The 24,946-nt window shown below is 41.8% G+C and overlaps 1 protein-coding gene and 1 long non-coding RNA gene across 3 annotated transcripts in view; one reads left to right on the top strand and one right to left on the bottom strand.

Annotated features, from left to right (window-relative positions):
• Window positions 1-24,946, bottom strand: part of LOC137571852 (uncharacterized) — an 80,641-nt gene that overhangs the window by 3,099 nt on the left and 52,596 nt on the right. The gene's annotated exons all lie outside the window — the stretch shown is intronic.
• Window positions 1-24,946, top strand: part of SEC24B (SEC24 homolog B, COPII coat complex component) — a 115,829-nt gene that overhangs the window by 67,165 nt on the left and 23,718 nt on the right. For both annotated transcript variants that reach the window (XM_068281523.1, XM_068281531.1), the window contains 7 exons: window positions 2,372-2,427; window positions 4,946-5,152; window positions 7,004-7,127; window positions 12,445-12,603; window positions 13,801-13,974; window positions 14,191-14,301; window positions 15,561-15,736. In XM_068281523.1, the coding sequence (XP_068137624.1) occupies window positions 2,372-2,427; window positions 4,946-5,152; window positions 7,004-7,127; window positions 12,445-12,603; window positions 13,801-13,974; window positions 14,191-14,301; window positions 15,561-15,736 (1,007 nt within the window). The remainder of the gene's footprint in view (window positions 1-2,371; window positions 2,428-4,945; window positions 5,153-7,003; window positions 7,128-12,444; window positions 12,604-13,800; window positions 13,975-14,190; window positions 14,302-15,560; window positions 15,737-24,946) is intronic.

Here is a 24,946-nt window from a genome sequence, read left to right as displayed (position 1 = left end):
GCATTATTATAATGAGCCAGTATTGGAATATGTAACCTATGCTAGATGGGTCAGTGTGCCCGGGTGCATATAATAAAAACACCACAACCTGAATCCTGCCAGCATTGTGTGTCCATGGAAAGCTTTGTTCTCTAGGCCTCACTGCCTGCTGTCTTACAAGTGGTCTGACTGGCTCCGGAATTCTTTATTTACCCCTGTTATTCCTGTCTGCTTAAAGTGAACCGAGCACCTTTTTTATCATTCAGGACATTTCTATAGCACACGAAAAATGCATGCCGACAATCTGTTTCATTATTAAAATAAACTTTCATTTTACCTTGTATTTTACATTCAAAGTAGATTAATTACCCTGTTTCAACAGGGCTGCCCGGCCGCAGAGCTTTCAGGTTCCTAACTGTTTTAGTGGGCTAATTACCAAGAGGTAAACAATGCTATTAGACAACAAAGGGGGTTAGTAATTAGGACTGTTCCTTCAAAGACCTAGTTTGTGTCAATGTGTCAAGATAGCATCTCTGACTTCTGTAAATAAGGAATGTGAGAAGGGGAGGGGGGAACATGGCAGCTTCTATGCCAGGAGAGATTCCATTGAAAGAGAATGTGCTCAGTTCCCTTTAAATATGTGCCTTCTCTTACTTGCCAGGTTCATGTCATAATCTGTTCTTTCCTATCCTAGTGGGTGCAGCATCTGCCATCTTGTGCACAGGCGCCACACTTTGTTTTTGTAGTACAAGAGTGAAACATTTGTCAGAAGTTTTACACTTTAAAGAAAAGGAAAGTATTGTGTTTCAGAATGGTTCATTTGTAACATGAACGTAAAATAAACCAAAAAAAACAAAACCCCTGCTTGAATAGTTCCAGCTCTTCCCCCACAGTCTGACTGTTGCTCTATATTCATGATGGTCCCATAGAAGTTTTACATTTTATGACCTTGTTTAAATTTTGCCCTTTCTGCTGGGCCTAGTAATAAATGTTACAGTTGGGGATGAAAGCATTCACTGAAAAGAGGAAGTGTGAGACAGATGTCACCTGTGTTCTGCCTCCATCCATCATAGAAACAGAAAAATGATGCTATGGTGTGTAGTTGTGCTTCAGCATGTTGTGCACGCTTTAGTGGTCTAGCTGAGTAAAACTGTTACTTTTAATATAAATCTGTTTGTTTTTTGTTGTGTTTTTGTGTGACTTTGAACCTCATATAGGGTTGTGCAGCTTTTTATAAACAGACCGTGATGAATGACACCACATTTCAACTACCGATGAAAGTGTCACATTTATGCAATGCTTTGTCTGCTCCGTCAATTAATTAAAAGACAATTTAATTGCTCACCTGGTCAGCTGCAATTCTTTACACTGGCGACACTCCGCCCCCCTCCTCAGCAGTGCAGACGCAGCCATTTTTACAAAGTCTTCAGAAATCTCCACCTTTGTTGGCGAGGCCTGCCCCCAGCCTGGCAGCCACCAATTAGGCTGACAAGCTTTGGAAACCTTGAGAATACCCTTCAATGGCCCTGGGGGGGGGGGGGGGGGAGGGGGGGGGGGAAGCTCTCCAGACTGAATGAATCACGGACGATCAGATAAATAACTAACCCTGAGACTGGTTTCTGACACCTTTAAATTTGCAGTTAGACTTAGCAACTGCTTTTAAAAACAATGAAAATCTGAGTTTTGCCCATGAGCAGATGGACTACTCCAAAACCTGTTGGTTCTGTCAGATTTTTAACTGCTTACTTTTTTTTGTTGGAGTGGTCCTTTAAAGGTAAAATTAGATACTTTCCTCTGTTGCAGCAAAGTGTTGTTCCAATCTCTGTCCCTCTAAACATTTGTCAGATATGATTGTGGCTTTGCTCCCGCCATGTACGTGCACATTTGTACTGGGCATGCGCAAGTACGGTCCATGTTTGTCCAGAGGATTGAAGCCGCTTGTGCACAGCTTTTCCCCTTCATGCTCGAGAGGCTTTGATGTACTGGACAAGCGCTCTCCCTACTCACACCTACCCAATACAGATGTGCTCGTAAACAGCCAAGAGCTCGCGCAGAAGAAAAGGGTGCCTAGCAAGAGTGGTGGGATCAAGGAGGTTCTAAGAAGCCACTGCAATATGCAGAAGCTTCCTACTACTTAGAGAAGTATCCAAATCTTGCTCACCCTCGTTAGAGGTTTGCTTTAATTTAACTTTTTGAATTGAAAATAAGAATGAGACTCCAGGAGGGATCTATTTACCAGCAATTCCACACATACAATGAATTATCTCCTAGGTTTACTTTCAGTTCAGGTTTGCGTTAAATACCATCTCTAGTTTTTTGATTTTTCATCGATCATAATGTATATGCTTTATTTTGGTATAGTGTAACATGTTTTTTTTTTTTTTTATTTCAGAGATTTTCTTGCCTACACCTGATGGTTTACTAGTAAATTTACATGAAAGCATGGAGGTAGGTGTTTTCTCTTATGTATGCCATTCTGGTATGTGGCTTATTTTAAACGTAAAGTAAACTGGAAACTAAATAAAAAAAAATGACTTGGCTATGGAGAGGAAATCTCTGGAAAGCATACAGCCTTCCTGTCCTCTCACCAGTTGAGTTCCTTTTTATTCCTTCTCGGACAACCTTTAGAAGTACTTGCGTGCCCAAGTACATCCGAAGATGAGCGCATCCATACTACACACGCTACAAGCCCGGGCTCACGCATGTACAGTATGGATGCGCTTTCTTAGGAAGCACTCAATGCCGTAAGTACCGCCTGAATTCTGCCTGGGAAGGGACAAAGAGGTTGCTAAACTTTACCGGAGGATGGTGCTAGAGCAATGGAATAGATCAAGGCCTTCAAGTTTATATCACTGAGCAAACCTGGATTATGTTTATTTCAGATAAACTGGAATTTTATTTCCTACTCTTTGTGGTTACACCAGGAACTCCATGGTTGTTGCTGGCGCTATTTTTGCTTTATGTAGAATATGTCATCCACTCAAGAGCCCGTAAGTGGTGATATAATGGGGCATTCAATGATGTTGTTCAAAACCCAATGTTCGGTGCCAATTTTTCCAGCTTGCTGAGGTCAAATCCATAGTTCCTTTTATACTGATAGCCATATGCCAATATTTACTGACACACAAAATTTGTGAACTATGCTGATAAAGCCCATGTCCTTATAGATACTTGAGTTGACTGTGGGCCCCTAAGGAAGTTGCTTTGTGCCATGAAACATACAACATGCTTTGTATACTGACCTACTTCTGTATTAGACACAACAAGGTTCAGTGTTCAAATACTGTGTATTTATGAGATGGATCAATATTGGAGCACCATACTGAATCAAGCTATGTGCCAGTGTTGGAAAGAGGTGTGAGAACCTTTTGTATTGTATCCACTTTGCTTGATAGGTAGCCATCCTACACTAAATCCTATCGGTGCCCAACGAAGCCACCCCTGGCTGTAGACTCGCTATTGGCAAATCAAATGCATCCTCTTCAAACAGAATGTGTTTGCAGATATCACACATGAGCTGAAAGCAACACCCATAATGTGTCACTTCCCAATCCCTTATATGTTTTTCTTACCCTGGCAGAATATCCCTGTCGTAATTTCTCCTATCTCCTCTTAGGACCAGTGCACACCAAAAAGCGCAATCAAGCGTTTTTGTGTAGCGATTTTTATTTTTTGTTACAGTAGAGCTGAAACTGAACAGTTTCTGTAACAAAAATGCTTGTAAAATCGCTCTGATCTACCACTTTTCAAAGCTTTTCCACGTTTCCACTTTCCTATACTTATCATTGAGGCTGAATCGCTTCAGAAATCAGCAGAAATGCTGCAGGCGGCACGTGGAAAGGCTTCTTCAAGTAATCTGTATTAGGTTCAGTTACAGTGTCCTGCCACTCTGTAACTGTATGAACCTAATACAGATTACTTGAAGCCTTTCTGTGTGCTGTCTTCTATTTTTGTTCATTAGTACGGTTTAGCAGGAGTGGTGTACCTGTTGGCACCGGCTTCCAGGTCTAGTCACAGACCTGTGCTAGGTGTGAGTCCAGTGTGTTGCATACATAGAAATGCTGCAGGACCTGCGTTTGCGTTTGGGAGAAAATCACATCACTCTGGTGTGATCCATCCCATGCAAATACATTAGCCAAGCACCTTTCAAAGCACTGGCGTTTTTAAAAGCGATCAGAAGCGCTCTTGGTGTGCACCAGCCCTCAGTTGCTAACACAGTCATTTTATTTACATACTAATATGTTCTGTTATATTTTATTGGGTATCTTATTATCCATTGCTGTAAACAGTAATAAAGCTGTAATGAAGAGCTCTATAAATGCATTTTCTCTACTTAAAGGGAAGGTCCAAGCAAAAAAAAAGAAAATGAGATTCACTTACCTGGGGCTTCTACCAGCCCCATGCAGCCATTCTGTGCCCTCATAGTCACTCACTGCTGCTCCAGTCCTCCGCTGGCAGCTTTCTGACCTCGGAGGTCAGGGCCAAATTGCGTACATTTTTACACATTCCCGCTAGTGCAGGAACATTAACACATACATTTTTACGCGTTAGTGGTGAAACGCGTACATTTTTGTTCCTGCACTAGCTGGAATGCGTAAAAATGTACGCAATGTGGCCCTGACCTCCGAGGTCAGAAAGCTGCCAGCGGGGGACTAGAGCAGCAGTGAGTGACTACAAGGGCACAGGATGGCTACATGGGGCTGGTAGAAGCCCCAGGTAAGTGAATCTCATTTTTTTTTTTTGCTTGAACCTTCCCTTTAAGCTGCAATAGCATTTTCTGTCTTGTTAACCGTGTGAATATGCCTGAGTAATGATGATTCATCAGAAAAATACTTTAGAATGCTTTTCTTTAACTAAGCAAATGTTAGAATTTGGCTTGTTTTGCACAGCAGTTTTAGATAATGCAAGCGGACAATATATTTTGTGCATATTATGCTTGATTTTGTTTTTTTTCTTTTCATCATAGCTCATCAAAGATCTCCTCACTGCTTTGCCCAGTATGTTTTTAAACACAAGAGAAACGCACAGTGCTTTGGGCCCAGCTCTACAAGGAGCGTTTAAACTGATGTCTGCTACTGGAGGGCGTATATCAGTGTTTCAGACGCAGCTGCCATCTCTGGGTGCTGGGCTGTTACAATCAAGAGAAGATCCTAACCAAAGATCAAGCACCAAGGTACACTTCATATTGATACTTTCCTGTATTTTATTGTTGGTAAAAAACTACAGCTCCTATTCATCTGATGCTGTCCAACCGTGTTGGCATAAATACTGTCAAGGTGTTACAAAAATAATACTCTGCCTCGTGTATAACCATTTTGTGGAGCAGCAATTTGACAAAAAATTACTTTTATTTTAAAAGAAAAATGTAGCACATAGTTGCTGTATACATCATTTTGTCGAGCTAATACAGTATTTCCCAACAAACTAACTAGCACTGAGGTTGGACACCTTTTATATAGTGGGTAAACAAGGTGTGTGTGTGTGTCTGTCTATGTATCTATATTTAATTTTTTTGTTTTTTGTTACTTACATGATGATTGCAGTTGTGGCGAAAGTTAGTGTTATCTAGTTTGGTGTCTTAAAGCGGACCTAATCCTAGAACTTCCTCTGCTCTAAAAGATAAGAAACAGCATAATAACCTTTAAAGAAAAACATTTGTTGCAGCCCACAGAACTCCTACTGAGATCCTGCTGAGTAGTTACTTCCTAGATTCATGGGAGCACAGAAACCATTAACTCCCTGTGTTTACATATAGCCTGTCTGAACGTCGCCCACCCCCAGCACAAATCAGACAGAGATGATGTCTCAAATTACAGTGGCTCATTACTTTCAGATAAGTGAGGATTAAACAGGATGTTATCTCTGAATACACACAGGGTGGGTTTCTCTGTTTCACTTCTTTCTTGTGGAAGAGTTTAGGTCCCCTTTAATCAGTCAGGCTCAGGGCCCTTTTCCACTTCACAGCTGAATCGCAAATCGCTAGTGATTTTTAAATCGCTAGGGTTGCTACTTTATCATAGAAATAGAAGTATTTTCCACTATAGTGATTCGATTTGTAAATCGCAAATTGCAGTTTCTTTCTGGAGCGATTTTAAGAGGGGTGATGCAATGCAAATGAATAATCGCAATAGCTGGCATTTGTGATTGCGATTGCTAGTGGAAAAGGGCTTTGAGAAAACCACTCCTGCCTGTTGTTCATGGAGTGTATGGGAGGGAGGGGCAATGTTTGCTTCCTGAGAGGCACATCTCTTCTAACAGTTACTTATTGGTACATGCCCACCAACCTGGAAGGCTGCATCATCTAGCATATTTTTTAGTTTCTAAAAGAAAATGTCACAATTGATTATGAAAAGAAATGCAAATGTAATACCCTCATTAGACATTTCTGTTACACAGCTGCCAGCTAGAATGCTACATATAACTCTTGTTGGCTTGTGCCTGTTCACATGCTACTTTGTTTCATTCTTTCTCATTAACACCCTGCTGCTACTAAGCATCTCCTCCTCAGTATACACATCTCTGATCTGTTACACACTTGATCTAGGAGCAGTCGGGGAGGGAATGGTTAATGGAGAGCCCTGATGGGCAGATAACCGACACCCCCCCATGTGTCAGTAATGTTGACACTGTGATAGGGTGCATAAAAATCTACAATAGTTAAAACTTTTAGCATTCTCATTTCGGGATTGTCATTGAGATGTAAACATACAGTTTTCATCTCAATGATAATCCCAAAATGAGGATGCTAAAAGTTTTATCTATTGTAGATTTTTATGCACCCTATCACGGTACAGCAGGAGGTTGAACTTGAACCAATAAAAACTGACAGGGAATTCCCCTGGTCCAATTTCAAGTTGCATATAATTTACATATAATTTGAATGTAAAGATAGAATATTTGCATAGCTTTGATCATACCTACCACAGCTGTATAGAGAATAAAGGCTGTGGTTAATTGGAATGTTTTATAAAGCAGTATAATGCGTTGCTTTTGTTGTGACTCTTCGCTGCGTTTCTTTCTTCAGGGTATACAGCATCTGGGTCCTGCGACAGATTTCTACAAGAAGTTGGCCTTGGATTGCTCAGGGCAGCAGACGGCTGTGGATTTATTCCTTCTGAGTTCCCAGTACTCTGACTTGGCTTCTCTGGGTTTGTGAGACTTAAACTATTTTCCAGTGCTAATGTACAATGTTACGGCAGTAATTGTGATTGGAATGTTTTTTTTTTAATTCAGGCTGTGTTTATGGCAGATAAATCTTCATCAGTGGCAGTGACCCCATATGCTCAATCTAACCTGAATAATCGCAAATACCTTCTGTTTAAAGAAGGCCAGTTTCTGTTTTCCATGGCGTTTTTGGTAAGAGGGCTTTTTGGTCCTTTTTAGCCCCTTACACACTCCTACGAGTTCTGGTTCATCATGAGCTTGCTGAAGTGAAGTCCACAGGGGCGTAGATATGCGTACCAGCGGTCGGGAACTGGTTAAATTCCAGCACCTGCTGTTCACATCACCTTTTTAAAGGATACAAGAGCAGACAACTATAGGAGGAATGGGTGAACCTGGCATTTATGGTGAGTTGTCCTAAGGCCCACCACTACCCCTGTTCTCCTTTCTGCCCCTGTGATGCTGCTAATTGCTCTCCGGCACCCTCTTCCTGTTCACTCATTGACCATCTCTAATTACGGTTAGCAGTCAATAGAAAAACTAACGCCAGGCAAAAATGAAAAATTGCAAGCTACGGCTTTGCCTTTATAAAGTTCACTTTTATGTTACCCCATTTCTCTCTCCTCATTAAGTTTAAAAATGTTCAGCAATATGACAATGGAAGCAAAGCTTGCTGAATATGCACCGTCTGTGTACCCCTGCAGGCTGCAGACTAAGACTTCCCCCAGGACAGAGTTCATCTGTCAAGCTGAAGCAAGTAAATACCTACACATAATGTGCTGAATTGCTGACAATAGAAACTTGCATCCACTAGCAGCTTGATTCTCAGCATGTGGTACATGTACCCCATGGTATACTTCTGAGGCATTCAGGTGGTATACAGAGTTAATATAGCTAAGTGTAACAAATTTAAAGATAAATCCTTTTCAAACCCCTCCAAATTGGTATTTTAGCACATTAAAATAGTAAATGCTTTGAAACTGTGTAGAAACCAATACTATATACTTCTATTAAATATATCTGTGTCAGGGGGTACTTGAGATAATTTTTACCACACCAGGGAGTACTTGACCAGCACAGGCTTTCAAAAGGGGTACATATAAATCTAATGTTGAGACACAAACTCCAGTGCCTGTTATATTAAAGCAAAGCACTGTCATGACTTCAAGGCTTCCAATTTTTACTGTTTGAACATCACAAGAGACTATCTAAGAGTGTGTTCTTCTACTATCTGATGTTGTGTATGTATCATACTTGGCTTGCTACACTATACTGCCAACAACATTGGGACACTTGCTTTTAGGACCCATTTCCACTAGACACGTTGCTGTGCAGAAACCGCTCTGCAACGCAAGGAGACTACAACCAATTCTCATCAATCGAGTAGTTTCCGTTGACACGAATTTATCTTAGCGATCCAGTGTGATGCAACGTGGGGGAAATTATGGATAGCATGCTGCAGTTTTCTGCAGCACGGATCAGAGTCCCCAAGCCGCCAATGGGATGCCACATGAGGTTGTACGGAAGACAACTGGAAGTACTTGAGGGATGCGAGGCAATGCGGCGATCACCCCGAATCCTAAACGCCAGTGGAAACCAGCCCTTACACACACATGAACTTTTACATCCCGTTATTAAGCCATAACCTTTAGTATGGAGCTGGCCCTGCTTTTGAAGCTATAACAGATTTAACTCTTCTGGGAAGGTTTTCAAAAAAAGGTTAGAAGTCAATTTTTAACTATTATTTCAGAATAGCATTTATGAGGTCAGGCACTGATGTTGGACAAGAAGGCTTGGCTCCACTTAAATGTATCCAAAAGTTGTTCTCTCAGGTTGAGGTCCAGGTTCTGTTCAGGCTAATAAAGTTCCTCCACACCAAACTTAATAAACCATGTCTTTATGGACCTTGCGGTGTGCACTGGTGTGCTATCAGGTTGGAAGAGGAAGGCACCGTCCCCAGACTGTTCTCACAAAGTTTGGAGCATGAAATTGTCCAAAATTACTTGGTATTGTGAAGAATTTAGTTGCTTTCACTGGATCTAAGGGGCTAAGCCCAATCCTTGACAGATAACCAAAACTCCATAATCCCTTCTGCACCAAACTTTACACTTGGCACAGTACAGTCTTGCAATTACCATTCATCTGCCAAACCCAGACTCGCCAAATAGCTTGCCAGACTGAAAAGCATGCTTTGTTAGTCTAGAGAACATGTCTTCATTGCTTTAAAGGCCAGTGGCAGTGTCCTTTACACCACTGCATCGGATGCTTTGCATTGTACTTGGTCATGTAAGGCTTAGATGTAGAGCTCCGCCATAGAAACCCATTCCATGAAGCTCTGTACACACTGCTTTTTAGCTAATCTGAAGGCCATGTGAAGTGTGGAGGTCTGTACCTACTGACTCTGCAGAAAGGTGGCAACTTCTATGCACTGGTACTGCTCTGATATAATATGGCGCACCACTTTGTGGCTGAGTTGCTTTTGTTCCCAATTGCTTTACCTTCATTGGTTGAACATGGAATATTTGATAGCAAGAAAATGTCACAAATGGACCTATTGCACCGGCACGCTAGGATTTACTGAGCTCCATAGAGTAACCTGTTCTTTCACAAATGTTTGTAGAAGTAGTTTTCATGCCTAGGTACTTCATTTTATACTTCCGTGGCCATAGAAGCAAGTGGAAAACCTAAACTCAATGATTTGGCTAGTTGTCCTTTATAATTTTAGCAATATAGTATATTTTTTTAGGTTTTTATAGGCATTCAGTTAGTTTGTTTCTGTCGGTGTAGAAGCTTGTTGATAGCTAATGTGAAATAAATTGCTTTGTCATGAATCCAAGCACTGGCCACTTCCTGGACAACAAACTGTCTGTGCTATAGATTAACAAAATAACGAAATATTCTTTCCTTGGCAGTGATTGGTATGTCACAAAAAAGGCTTGCACTCACAACTGTTTCCCTGGATTAAATCTTAACCAGGTGTAGAACAGTGAATATGGTGGTGCATGCTATTTCCAACTGGATCTCAATTCCTTAATCAATGGACCCTCCCCTTAACATTAACCCCATAGTTATACAAGACAGGAAACTACACATATCAGTGTCTACTGTGGAAATTGTAACAGAACGTGCATTGAGTGGCACAGGGATGAATAAAGTTGTTGTGGCACAAGTATGAAAACACCAACGTAGGAGCAGTTTTTCATGGCAGGCAGCAAGTATCGTACAAAGTTAACTGGTATAACAGTGCAACAGTTGCACTAGTCAAAGATTTACGCCTTACACCCTAGTAATGAGATATTGTGCTCAGCCCAGAACTGTCCTTTTTTTTGTTTAACTTCCTATCCCTAGGTCAGCCCCTTATTTTTTGATGCATAGGATTGTAACTTATTAACTATGTACAACATTTTGTGTGTTGCACATCTGTTTTTTGTTTTTTTAGCAATAGATATGATCGACAATTTTTTTTTTTTTTTGTTAACAAGTAGTACAATGTTCTCCCCAGATTTTTTTTTTTTTTTTTTTTTTGCAGCAGGGTGGCATGAAAAAGTAGCCGGGTGGGGCGCGAGGAGAGAATGCAGGGTTTTCACTTTTTTGTGTAACTCTGCTTACAGCACAGGTTGAAGTGAGCTGATGATAGCCAGGTGCTCACTAAAACTAGCCGGGTGGAGCACCCCGCTAAAAGGGCCTGGGGAGAACACTGCAGTACGTATGGGGAAGGGAGATTGCCATTGCTTACCTACAGCGGGCTGGTCCTGTAGCCCCACAGTCCAAATAGAAGAAAGACGGGGTCTCTACTTGGATTTCTACAACATTTGTGGATTTATTAAAGTACTATAACCACTAAAAAAACACAACATTTTGGCCAAAGGCCTTTCTCAAGTGTAAGCCTGTAGCCCCACAGACAATCTCCCACCCATGTCAGTATGGAGTACTCCATCATTGTCCACCGCAGGTGCAGTTCAATGAATCTGCCTGTGCATGCCAGGAGCTGTAGTACATAAATCTCCCTGGTGGGAGATGTACTCACACCTATGTAATACAGCTCCCACCATGCATTGTGGCCAAGAGTGTGCTACACAGGCAGAATGCTATAACTATGGCATCTGCGGACAGTGATGGGGTGCTCCACACAGATGAGGGCTACAGGAGCAGCTCCCCAAAGGTAAGTAATGGTGCCGCCCCCCCCCCCCCCCACACCTCCACCCACAACGGTGTACTGCATGGGAACGTTCATTGCTAAAGACAAATGTTCTGGGTGCCTAGTGCCCTTTAAGATGCAAGTTATTCCGGCTTGCATGCAAACTTGATTGCAAATTGTTTGTAGCTTTGAAATGGGCCTATGAAATTCAGTAATGCAGTTGGCCAAATTCCAAGTAGCATAATTTACATTCAATATGCATGCAGGCTGAAAGTCTTTGCATTTCATTGAGCATATCTGATAATCCCCCATAAGAGATTAAAGACCTGGGAGTTAACAGCCAGTATGTTCCTATGTACAGTTGCTCTTACCGTAGCTACTCAGAATCTAAATTTAAATTAGCCGGCGCTACTCGCGGGAGAGGGGGGTTAACTTACCCATGCTGCCGATGTTAGAGGATGCGCTCCATTTGCGTTCCACTTCACTCCCATGCATCCTCCTTCAACCCGGAAGGAGGAAGCATAGGAGTGACATGGAACACATTGTGAAGCGCATCATCTAACAGCAGCTGCATTGGTAAGTTAACACCCCCCCCCCCCCCGCGCGCGCGTGCAGGGCTGGCTAATTACAATTTCCATTCCGAGTAGCTACTTGGTATTAATAACCCTATTCCTATGTGCTCAGATCACCTTATATTGCCCACCACCTCCCTCTTCTGAACACTGTGGCCAGCACTGCAGTATTATAACTGCATAAACTTATCTTCTTGTCCCTGCCTTTGTAAATATGTTAGGGTGAGCATGCTGACCTCCTCATGCCCTCTCTAGTATCTTTATATATGGGTTAAATAAGAGCAAAGGGAAATCCTCCTTTCTCATATTCCCCTCTGTCTGGGGCCTAGGGGAAAGTTGCTGCGCTTATTGCCAAACCTGGAATTGGTCCTGCGCTTGACTTATTGTGGAATCTCTTTAATAAGGGGGGGCTAAAGAGCTAAAATTGCCTATAAGAAGTAATTCATATACAGAGAAAATGAAGGATGGCCAGTTGGTAACATAAAGGATATGAAGAGCCAAACTGATTTGTTTTGTACGTAAATAAATGTATTCATTTTATTTAGTGTTATCTTTACTATGTTTAATTGTTTAATTCTTTTTCTTATATTTTAGCCTGTGTTTCGAAGTATTCTGCCGGATGCATTTACTATTATCCTTCATTCCACCATAAGCACAATACAGCACAAGCTGACAAATTCAAACAAGACCTTGATCATTATTTGACTAGGAAGGTTGGATTTGAAGCAGTCATGAGAATACGTTGTACGAAAGGTATGGATTAAATGGCCTACAGTTTCCTATTTTTTCATGATCTATTTTTTTTTTTCTTCAAATCCTATCCAGAGCCAGTAAGAAGTCATTGAGCAAGACCCAGGATGGCTTACAGAGCCTTTGTGGCTGTAGATCTCAGGTGCTTTGAGTCAAACAGTTTAAAAGAGAAGACAAAAAAGAAAGGTGTCTGGCAATGCTAAGTGACTTTTATTGGTAAATATCCATAATACACTGTGTGCATGTACAAGGAGGTACCGGTTGTATGTGCAGGTGGGGTGTGCAGGGATGCCTGACAGCCGTTTCGTTCCTGTGCCTCACTGCAGTTTTTTTCCGTACGTGCACACAGTGTATCATTGGTGTTTACTAATAAAGGCCTCTTAGCAATGCCAGATGGATCAGCCAAGAGGTTAATCTGTTGAATTTGTGGTATTGCCATGAACTGTGGAAATTCAGTCATTTGCTGATGCCATTTGCTAAGCTGCCTCTAATTCCTGCTCCCATTATAAGATCAAATTATATTTGACTGGCATTTCTTTCCATAACAGTGTGTTAGGGGTGGTGCCAATGCTTTTAGTTATTTAAAAAAATGTTGATAGAATAGGGGGCTTTGTTAATTTTTGCTCTGTCAGTCAGAACAAGGGGAGCAATCTGAAGACCCTGTATGGGTTCTGTCAGCCTGCAGGCTTTTGTCCCACTCAGACCAGGAACCAGGTACTGCGTCCAGTTGTTCTTCCCGATGATGGGGCTGGCAAGCCTACTCCATATAGCAGGTAACTAGTAGCAGGCAGCAGGAGGCTCCATATATATACACCTTGTCTGTGTGTAAGTGAGACGTACGTCAATGAAGACAGTGAAATGTGACAATAAGAATTTATTATGCACAGGCAACGCATTTCACGGGTCCAAGCCCGCTTCCTTAGGCCAATACAAGTGCCAATTTGCAGACAGGAGGCACTTAATGCTATTGGCTGTCTGTAAACTGGCACTTGTATTGGCCTGAGATGGGGGGAAAAGGTCCATAAACCCCCTGAATTTTTTTTACCTCTTTTCGTCTGTCAGAAAAATATGGTATTTTATTTTAGAGTACTGTGTATATAGTACATTTAATCAGTTAAAATATTGATGGATAATATATTCAGGGGTTATCTTATATTATACATTTATGAAATGACATGTTTATTTTATTTTTCTTACCAGGCCTCTCAATACACACTTTTCATGGGAATTTCTTTGTACGTTCTACGGATCTGCTGTCACTTGCTAACATTAATGAAGATGCAGGGTTTGCAGTGCAAATGTCTATTGACGAAAGTCTTATAGATACATCACTAGCCTGCTTTCAGGTTGCTCTTCTTTACACATCTAGCAAAGGTAATTATCCACAGGGGAACTATGAAAGTTGAGTTTACCAAAGTTACGGTATATTGCCATAAAAGTGTGTTGTAAATTTACTGTGGCCTTTTTCCTGTCAAAGTTTACACTTATCTGTGTTTGTACGGTAAGCATATAAAGATAAATGCTGTCACACCTGAAAGTTTTGTATCTCTTTTTGTTTTTAATGACTTCACTGTGTTTTATTGTTAACAGGTCAGCGGAAAATACGTGTGCACACGCTATGCTTACCTGTGGTAAATTCGCTGTCAGATGTGTTTGCAGGAGCTGATGTACAGGCTGTTACCTGCCTTTTGGCAAATATGGGTAAGCGGATATCAAGTGCACAATAATGAGTTTTAAGGTAGCCATATATCTAGTGATGTAAGTGATCTAGTCGCTGCAAGACGACAATCCAAAAGTTATTTTCTATTTACAGGGCTCAAAGGATCTGCTGCCTATGGTGGCAGATACAACAAGGCACCCTCAGAGGTTGTATCATGAGGTCATACCTCAATAGCTCAGAGCTCTTTTGGGGATAATAGGGAGTCTACACATTATTAATCAGGTTGTTTTAATGCTTTGGCAGGTTGGTGTATAATTGCATTTATGGCTTCAGTGACACTTTTTAAAGTGCACCTGAACTCTTGCACAGGACAGAAGGAAAACATAGAGAAGTATGTATGTATTTAGAGAGTTTTTCCTGTCTAATTCCCCCTCATCTGTGTCTAATCACAAGTTGTAATTGGATATCTCCCCTGTGTCACATGACTGCCACGGCAGATAAATAAGCTCATTTGAAAGCATCGGATGTTAACAATATGTGTGCTTCCATGAAAGCAGAAAGTAGAAACAGTGCAGATTTTTTTGTAGCATTTGTATCAGCTGTAACAAAGAAATTATTTTCTTTAACCACTTAAGCCCGAAGGGTTCTTTATTTTATTCATTACTCATCACAATGAATTGGTCTATATCTTGTTTTCCGCCACCAATTAGGCTTTCTTTGGGTGATCCATTTTGCTAAGAATTATTTTATTCTAAATCCCTTTTAACAGGAATATTAAGAAAGAAATGGAAAAAAATCATTATTTCTGTTTTTGGCCATTATAGTTTGAAATGAATACATGCTACCGTAATTAAAACCCAAGTATTATATTTGCCCATTTGTCCCGCTTATTACACCATTTAAATTATGTCCCTATCACAATGTATGGCGCCGATATTTTATTTGGAAATAAAGGTGCATTTTTTCAATTTGCGTCCATCACTATTTACAAGCCCATAATTTAAAAAATTATATTCCTATACTTCTTTGGCATGCATATTTAAAAAGTTCAGACCCTTAGGTAACTATGTTGGTTTTTTTTTAGTTTTTTTTCTTTTCATTTTTTTCTTTTTTTTTGTATTAAACATTGTGTGTGGATAATTTTTGGTGTGGGAGGTAAACAGCTAATTTTAAATGTAAAAAAAATGTATTTATTTATTAAAAAATGGATGTGTGTGTAGTTTTACTATTTGGCCACAAGATGGCCACAGTAAGTAAGATTTCATTAGGATGGCTTTGTGTTGTATGTATGTTTCTACAGCTGTGGACAGATCCATATCCTCCAGTATTTCTGATGCAAGAGAAGCCTTAGTGAATGCAGTAGTAGATGCTTTGTCGTCCTATAATTCCACACATTCAAATCAACAGCAGACTGCCCTGATAGCACCCAGTTCTCTGAAGCTGTTTCCACTGTATATATTGGCTCTTCTAAAGCAGGTTAGTAGATTAATTGTTCAGTTGTCAAATCCAAATACAGTATTTTGTATTACTGTGTAAAAATAAAATGAAAGCTTAAAGAGGAACCAAACAAAATACTTTTGACCCTATTGCACCCGGAGCGTTATAAATCGAAAATACAACAATACTACCTAGCTACTTCTCCACCATTGTTTAACATTGTTGATGCTATGGGTTGCTGCATCAAATTCAGGCTACCAACATCTTGCAACATCATGCATGAAAAATGCAAACAAGCCATTTTTTTTTTTTCTGTTTGGGGATCCTGAGTAGTAGTCGTCCTAGCATGCAACACAATCCTGTCTAGGCAGGATGCGCTGGGGGGGGGGGGGGGGGGGAGAGGTTTCTGTTTGCATTCAATTTAAAGAGACTCTGAAGTCTCCTGAAAACTAGGTTTTTATTTTAAAAACCTCAATAACATTATTGTCCCTCTTAAATCGGCGCAGAACCGCAGCTGAAAACCCCCTCAATCACCCCAAACTCACGGGGGTTCACGGCAGGCAAAATCCACGACTTTCTTGGTCGTGGATTTTGCTGCCGCCTCTATGCGCGTCAATCAGCGTGTATCTCCGCCTCTCCCCCGCCCCTCTCAGTGAAGGAAGACTGAGAGGGACAGGGGAGAGGCAGCGATCCAGGCTGATTGACACGCATAGAGGCAGAGCTGCGCTGCCTCTATGCGGAAGGAGCCTGCGATGTACCCCATGAGTTTGGGGTGATTGAGGGGGTTTTTAGCCGCGGTTCTGCTGCGATTTAAGAGGGACAATAATGGTAATTTTCAGGAGACTTCAGAGTCTCTTTTTATGAATTTTTACTGTATAAAAAAAAATAAAAATCAGGATTTCATATAAAATGTAATGTTCATTATTTTGCATGGATTGATAACTTATTAGTTTGGGGCCTCTTTAATGAGGCATGTGAAAAACGGAGCAAACGTAACCTGGCATAACCCCAAGCACACTTGCCATGTATTTATTGGATGTGTGGAACCTGGTATTTTGCATACATGTGACAAGTAGATTTGTATTTTTTGTGACATTACTTGTTTTAGACAGGACCTCATTGAAGTGAATCTGACCCATACAGATGGGAAAATGGTATTTGATGTAGTTCTGATGATAGTGTACTGCAAAAACAGATTAATTCTAATTGCCCGTATCCTACATCTGAGATTTTCTCTTCTCTGTTATGCTGGGAATACACGGTTCGTTTCTGGCGCTCGATTCTCCTCTCAATGGTTTTTGCCACTTGATTCTGCAGTCGATTCTCTTATCTTTCGCTCGTTTTTCTTATCTTTTTCCATTCACTTCTATCAGAAATCGAGCGGCGAAAGGGAGATTGGACATGTTGGAAATTATCAATCAAACCATCAAATCACCTCAAAAACGAACCATGTATTCCCAGCATTAGGCTCAGTTCACAGTGGTGCGCTGCCGTGTGGCGTAACTGCCACTTTGTAGCACTGCTTGACCTGCAATACACCCAGTACATGATGTTCACAGTGCGGTTGGTGTGTTGCAGTAAAACAGCATGCAGCATCATGCACTCTAGTGTTAACAGTAACTGTAAAGCATACATTTCATTGACTGCATGCATGTGAGGGTAATGTGTGGCGCCACATTCTTGATCCATTGCGTTCCTGCTGCTACAGGGAGTGCAACAGCCACTGTGAACCTAGCCTAAGTACCGGCTACCAGTCCTGAATACACTTCCAGGAGCAGAGCATTCCACAGATAATGTACTGTATGGAATCTCATGCGCACATCTTTCTTGCCTTATTCACCTTTGCCAAGTTCTTCCTGTGTCATGCACCTTTATGATAGGTAGTATATTCATCAGTCTGCCATTTTCTTCTCTTCTTTGGGCATCAGATAGAGAACTAGAACAAAATCATTGTTGTGTTTTTGCACAATTGTGAAGGTTGAATAACGATCCTATGTTTGGAAAGAATAAATCCTTTCTTTTCCCCACAATCCTTCAGGGCAAAGGTGAGACGTTGCTCCTCCCAGGAACAGGAACAGACAGCACTTCCCCTATAAAAAAGTCACATGGTTAGTCCACCCTCAGTGCTGTTTGTTCCTGCGTCCAGGCAGGTCGGCATCTCCCCTCTGGGTGAAGCCTGTGTGCTGGGCTGCAGGTGGATCTCTTTGGGTGGCTGAGACTGTGGTACTGAGGCAGTCTGGCCATGCGCCCCAGGCTGGAGCTTTCCTGGGGTTTGCCTACCTTTCTCTCCCGCTTCCAGGGAGAGCAAGAGTGGAAGGCGTGGGTTCCCCTTGGCGGCCTTGCGGCGGAGTGAGCAGGACGGAGGTAAGCCGGCGGCCATGTGCAGCGTGAAGCGCATTGCGGCCATTAGGACGCTTGGCCGCGTCCGGATGCGTACTTTCCGGCGGGTATGCCGAAAGTAACAATTTGTAGTGCTGGCTCATTACTCTCTCTGCAGCTTCCGGGCCGCCACTCATCCATTCGCGGCAGGCCAGGTATGTTTCAAGGGGAAGCTGCGCGGGCCTGTAGCACTGTTGCTCAGAGAGAGTTTGTCCTGCGCTGGATGTGTCAGCTGGAAGCATGTCAGACGCTGAGAGGATTGAGAGCAACCAGGCCGCCCAAAAGGTGAGATAATGGTTTCTCTTTCTGGGCTGATTGTGCTATATGTGTGAGCAGAGCTACATGCCTTGTTGTGTTGTTGTTTATGCCAATACTAAGGCTTCTGCTAAATCTGCTGCTGCTGCAGATAAGCATAGGCATCCTCCTAATGATAAAACATGCCCTTTGTGCAATTTTTATGTTGCCCTATGCAAAAACTCTGTCAGTTGTGCATACAGAGGGTTGTAGGGGAGGAGCCGGGTCACTCTGTTCAGGATACATTGAATCCTTTAGAGAGGTGATTAATGCTTCATTGGAATCAACTAAGTCCTCATTATTGAATGCTAATCCATCCACTTCTCAGGTTGCTGTATCTGGAGTATCTGTGACTGAAGTTGATAGTTTCAGACACTAGAGAAATAGAATCTGAATCTGTTTCAAAGTTTAAATTCTGTATTGAGGATGTGGTAGATGTTTTGTTTATTCATAATCAATTATACAAAGCTGAAGGATCCACTTAATTAAAAGGTGGATGTTTATTTGAAAAGGTCTTGGGAGGCTAGTGCGGCTATGTTTAGGCCGGCTTTTACCTCTACATGTGTGGCCACAACTTTGGAGCTGTGGATTAATCAGCTCAAAGCTAACATACTGGCTGGTGCACCTGTTTTGCAATTGTTTAATTCTATTGCTATTTTCATTTAAACTGCTGCATATTTATCAGATGCTTCTGCTGAAGCAATTAGGTTTACTGCCAGGTCCATTGCTCTGTTTCTATTAGAGCCTTGTGGCTTAAAATATGGGATGGTAATATCTCATCCAAAAACAGGCTGTGTGGTGTCCCTTTTTCAGGTGAATTGTTGTTTGGTCCAGAACTGGATTCAGCTTTGGAAAAAAAAAAAAAAAAAAAAAAAAAAACATTGAATAAAAATAAAGTTTTGCTTAAGAAACAGAAGACTGTGGTAACAATATTTTTCGTAAGCCAAGAAGTGATCAAAAGGATGCCTCTAAGGATCAAAGTAAAGGCAGGAGGTGGACTTTTGACAAGTCCAGGAAAGGGGGCTTTAAGTCTAAAGCTCTAGAGACCCAGTCAGAATCCCAATGACTCGTGTCAGGCGGTGGGGGGAAGGCTAAGATACTTTCTCTTAGGTGGGCAAAAGTGTCAAAAAATCCATTTATTCGCCAGACAATAATGTTTGGTTTCCAAATAGTTTGCCCTTCCTCCACCATCAAGATTTGTGATCTCAAAGGCCCTAAGAGATCCCACTCTGGTTCCAGAGATTTTGAGCATATTGCAGAACATGCTAAGACAGAATTATTATTATTGATTTATAAAGCGCCAACATATTCCGTGGAGCTGTACAAGGTAATGGAATTCATCCTGTGCTTGATTCTGCACCTAACAAACCTGAGTCGGTTTATGAAAAATTTTCGGATGGAATCAGTAAGGGAGTTATTGTTTCCAGAGGCCTTTATGGCATCTCTGGATCTAAGAGATGCATATTGGCATATGCCGATTCACCAAAAATCATAAAAATTCTTAAGTTTTGCAGTGAGAATAAATGGGATGGTAGAACACTACCAGTTTGTTTGCCTCCTGTTTGGGATCACTTCTGCCCCAAGAATGTTCACAAAAATTCTGGGAGAAGCATTAATTCCGTTAAGGGAACAATCGATTTTAATCATTCCGTATTTAGACGACTTGCTTATTCTAGGAAGTTCAGCAGAACAGCTGAAAATCCATTTGAATCTGGTATCTGAACATCCCCGATCCCTAGGTTGGATCATCAACCTGGAGAAGTCCTCTCTAATTCCAAGTCAGAGAACTCAGTTTCTTGGCATGCTAGTGGATTCAGTAAAACAGATGATTTTCCTTCCTCCCAAGAAGATTCTGAAGATAAGTTTGGCAGTGAAATCATTACAAGGGGAAGACAAAGTTTCCCTAAGAACGATTTTGTCGGTGTTTGGGTTAATGTCATCCACGATGGTGGCAGTTCCCTGGGCATTAGCGCATATCAGGAAGATACAGAGGTTCCTCCTAGAAAATTGGGACGGTCGTCCACAAACATTAGTTTTCAAAGTTAAAATCCCTCAAACTGTGTGTCTCTGCAACGGTGGTTGGAGGAATCCTACCTTATGAAGGGCAGGCCTTGGAAGGGGCCTGTAGACAACGTAATAACTACGGATGCAAGCGCCTGGGGCTGAGGAGCTCATATAGCTCACAGAGCCTTTCAGGGGAAATGGACAAAATCAGTCTCAAAGGTTATCCAATTGAAAGGAATTAACAGTAGTAAGGCTGGCTTTATTTCAGGTGCAATCGATACTGTTGCAGTCCAATGTTCTGATCCAGTCGAACAACGTTACGGCAGTAGCGTTTATCAACAAACAGAGGCACGCGATTCCTGTTGTTGCAGGAGGAAGCGGAGGACATCTTGTCTTGGGCAGAAAAGAATGTGTCATCCTTGAGAGCTGTTCATCTCAAGGGAACACTCAATATACATGCAGACAAACTGAACAGAAGCAGGATTCTGTCATCAGAATGGTCTCTAAACAAGGAGGTGTTTTCGCAGACATCATAAAACGATGGGGAACACCGTCAATCGATCTGTTTGCAACAGAAGACAATACCCAGATTCAGACTTGTTTCTCTCTCAATCCAAGAGATCAAAGCAGGGGGGTGAATGCATTCATTCAAGAGTAGAACTTTCCACTTCTGTATGCATTTCCTCCTCTCAATTTGATTCCGGCGGTCATCAGCAAATGGAGAGGTTGTCAAAATTGGATGATTTTGATAGCACCTTGGTGACCGAGAAGGAGCTGGTTTTCAGCTCTCAGGTTAGCATCAGAAGACCCTTGGAGACTTCCTTGCAGGCCGGATCTACTGCTACAAGGGAACCTGTGGCATCCGCATCCAGGAAGATTGAATCTGTTAGTCTGGATCTTAAATTAGCCTCACTCAAAAAGTTGGGAGTATCTGAGAAGGCAGCCTCTACATTTGTTACTAGCTGTAAGGAAGTTACTAGGAGGATCTATCTGAAATACTGGAAGACTTTCCATCTTTGGTTATCTGGCTCTAAGTTTGATAGCTTGTCAGTCCCAGCAGTCCTGGTTTCTCCAGGACGGTTGGGATAAAAATATTTGTGAGTACGCTTAAGGTGCAGATTGCTACCTTATCTGCTTTTTCAGGTATCCCCTTGTCTTCCTCTCCAATACTTAGATTTCGGAAGGCTCTATCTAGGAAACTGCCAGTTTACAAGCCATACGTTTCTCCTTGGGATTTATCGTTAGTATTAGAGGGGCTGTCCAAAGGTCCTTTTGAGCCGCTAGGGGACAGTTCTTTTAAATTTCTTACATTAAAGACGGTATTTTTAGTAGCCATCACTACAGCCAGAAGGGTTAGTGAGCTACAGGCCTTGTCTATGAAAAGTCCTTATTTTCAGGATAGGTTAGTATTACAGACGGATCCAAAGTTTTGTCCAAAAGTTATGTCTAGGGTTCACAGGTCGCAGGATATTATTTTGCCTACCCTCTGTGAATCCAAGTTGTGGAAAAGAGAGGATTTTTCACTCATTAGATGTTAGAAGATGTGTTCTGGAATACTTGAACAGAGCTGCAGATGTCTGGAAGACCGATTCCTTATCTGTTTTATTTCAGGGAAAACTGTAGGTCAGATAGCTTCTAAATCTACTATAGCTAATTGGATTAGGTTAGCTATTATAGAAGCTTTCAGAGTTATGGGAAGTGAGGCTCCTGCTTCATTTAAAGCTCACTTTTCTAGAGCTAGGGCAGCTTCTTGGGCTAATAATGCAGGGGCTTCGCCTGAGCAAATATGTAAAGCAGCAACGTGGTCAAGCTTTTCTACGTTCATCTGTCATTACCGAATTGATGCAATGTCTGCACACGACCAGGCGGTTGGTAGAAACGTTCTCCAAGCATTGGTCCCACCCTGAGGTTGTATTACTTGTTAATCGTCTCACCTTTGCCCTGAAGGATTGTGGGGAAAAAGCAGAGTTAGTACCTGCTAACGATGTTTTCAACAATCCTTCAGGGCAACGATCCCACCCGGGTGTTAATTGTCTGTGTCTGATAGTTGCACGGTTATGGGTTAGTGGAATGTTCACCTGTCGGGTACTTTGCTAAACGCACTGAGGGTGGACTAACCATGTGACTTTTTTATAGGGGAAGTGCTGTCTGTTCCTGTTCCTGGGAGGAGCAACGTCTCACCTTTGCCCTGAAGGATTGTTGAAAACATCGTTAGCAGGTACTAACTCTGCTTTTTCTTATTAAAATATTTATGTTGTATCTTAAACATCAAAGAAACCAAAACAATAAATTCAGATTAGTTTAATCTTTTTTTTTAAATCTTCTGTAGTGCTGTACAGAGTACGAAACAGACAACAGATGGGGAGTAAATATACATGAGGACTTCAATATATTGTGCATTTAGGCCATTCAGCAACACAAGTACAAATACAATTGATGTGTAGTTACAAATACCGGTACAACAAAAACAGGGAACACTAGGGGAAGGTCCATGCCCTTGCAAGCTTAACATCTAGAGAGGCTTGACTATTACTGCTAGGCACATATTGCATGGCTCTTTGGGCATATTTTCATCCTTCATGTAAAACATACAGAGAGGATATTAACATAGGAGCATCATGGTGAGCTCACAGAACAGAGAGGAGAGAGATATTTGCTGTTATCAGCCTAAAGGTGGCCACACACCATACAATTTTTAAAATATCTGTTCAATTTAAGAATTGAAATAAATTTTTCTGACTGATTGTAACATTTCAAAAATATGACCAATGTGTACCACACACACTTATGTTAAATTTTTCCCCAATTATGATAAAAATGATTGGAAACTCTGAGAAAAATGCTTGGGTGTGTATATTAATAAATTGACAATCTAACACACACCATACAATCTTTACATAAATTAAAGAAAAATATCTCGCATTTCGGATGGATACAAATCGGAAAAAAACAGGAAATCCGATTTTTCAGTCGAATGAAAAAAAAGTTCTATTTTTTTTTCCGGGAGATCCGATCATTTTTATCGAAGGGAGTGCGTCGATAGCGCCGTTCGAATGCCCGATGACCTATGCCACACAGCGGGTATACATTACCTGTTCCGGCCGGCGAGAGTCCCCTGGTCCCCGCTGTCTTCTTTCCGCTCTGGGTTCCGGGCCGGCTGCAGCTACACAGAACTTCCTGTCCCGGCAGGAAGTTTAAACAGTAGAGCGCCCTCTACTGTTTAAACTTCCCCTGGACAGGAAGTTCAGTAGCTGCAGGAACGGTCTGGAGCCCGGAGTAGAGAAGAAGACAGCGGGGACCAGGGGACTTGCGCCGGCCGCAGGGGGGGGGGGGGGGGGGGTGGCAGCTCCACAGATTGTGATCGGTTTCAGGCTGAAATCGATTCACAATCTGTTTGCAGTAAAGGTGGCCATACGATCCCTCTCTGATCAGATTCGATCAGAGAGGGATCTATCTGTATGTCGAATCTGATGGCAAATCGACCAGTGTATGGCCACCTTTACTGACACCAGGATCTGTTTGTGTTCTATAAGTTATCCTATCCAGCCAACCTTTGTAGACAAAAACACTACCTAATATGTGTTGCTCTTTCTAGTAGAAACATGCTACTGGGGTAATCTCCGTAGCCTAAATATCACTGTAGTGCTCCATTAAAGTAAACCTCTATCCAGAGACTTTGCTGTGAGGGACACTTGCTGCAGGTGTGAAGAGTGTTACATGGTCAGCTAAGCAACCACTGAAACACTGAGGGGGAGAGGCGAGACCTTTACCTCACAATGCAATATTTGGTTAGTAAATAATTGTCAGATGGCTGTTACTGACAGATTACCTAACTTTAAGAATCTATGCCCTGGTTTCTGCTTTTAAAATATGACACATATCTGTAGTATGCTAAATATTAATACCCACACACACCTTTTTTTTTTGGTTCCGATCTCTACCTTTGCTAGTAAATTCTTTTTATTTTAACTTCTCTACATTCGAAGAGCAAAAACATAAATTGAGGACTCTGCAGGCCCGTAAGAAAACATTTGCTGCTTGAGTGTTTAACACTCAAGCAGTCAATTTATTATTGTGCATTGTTATCATGTATTTATATAGTGCTAACCTCTTCCGCAGTGCTTTACAAAGAATAGTCATATCACTAGCTGTCCCTCGATGGAGCTCACAATCAAATCCCTACCTACCCAGTCATTGTCTTATGTTCCTAATGTATTGTGGGGCCAGTGGTATGCTTTTGAGATGTAGGAAACTGGGGCACATGGAAAAAAGCGAGCGAACACGAGAAGAACATAAAATACTCTATGCAGTTACTGTCCTGGGCCAGATTTAAACTGAGAAGCAGTGCTGCAAGGCAAAAGCTCTGTCCACTACAAGAGTGGTTCTCTACCCCTGGTCCACAGACCACTACCGGGCCACAGCCTGTGATGAGCTGGACTGTGCCCGTCTGACTGCGCAGTGTTTGAACCGCTGAGAGTAGCATTAGTGAACTCTGCAGGATGCTGGAGGGAACAAGAGCCATCTGCAGCCATTTTCATTGCTGCCACCTGGTGTCTGTAATTTGTAAAACTG

This window comes from Hyperolius riggenbachi, chromosome 1 (assembly GCF_040937935.1).
Source record: "Hyperolius riggenbachi isolate aHypRig1 chromosome 1, aHypRig1.pri, whole genome shotgun sequence".
Lineage (NCBI taxonomy): Eukaryota > Metazoa > Chordata > Amphibia > Anura > Hyperoliidae > Hyperolius > Hyperolius riggenbachi.
The sequence above is the reverse complement of the archived record's forward strand: the minus strand, read 5'-3'. Positions and strand labels throughout refer to the sequence as shown.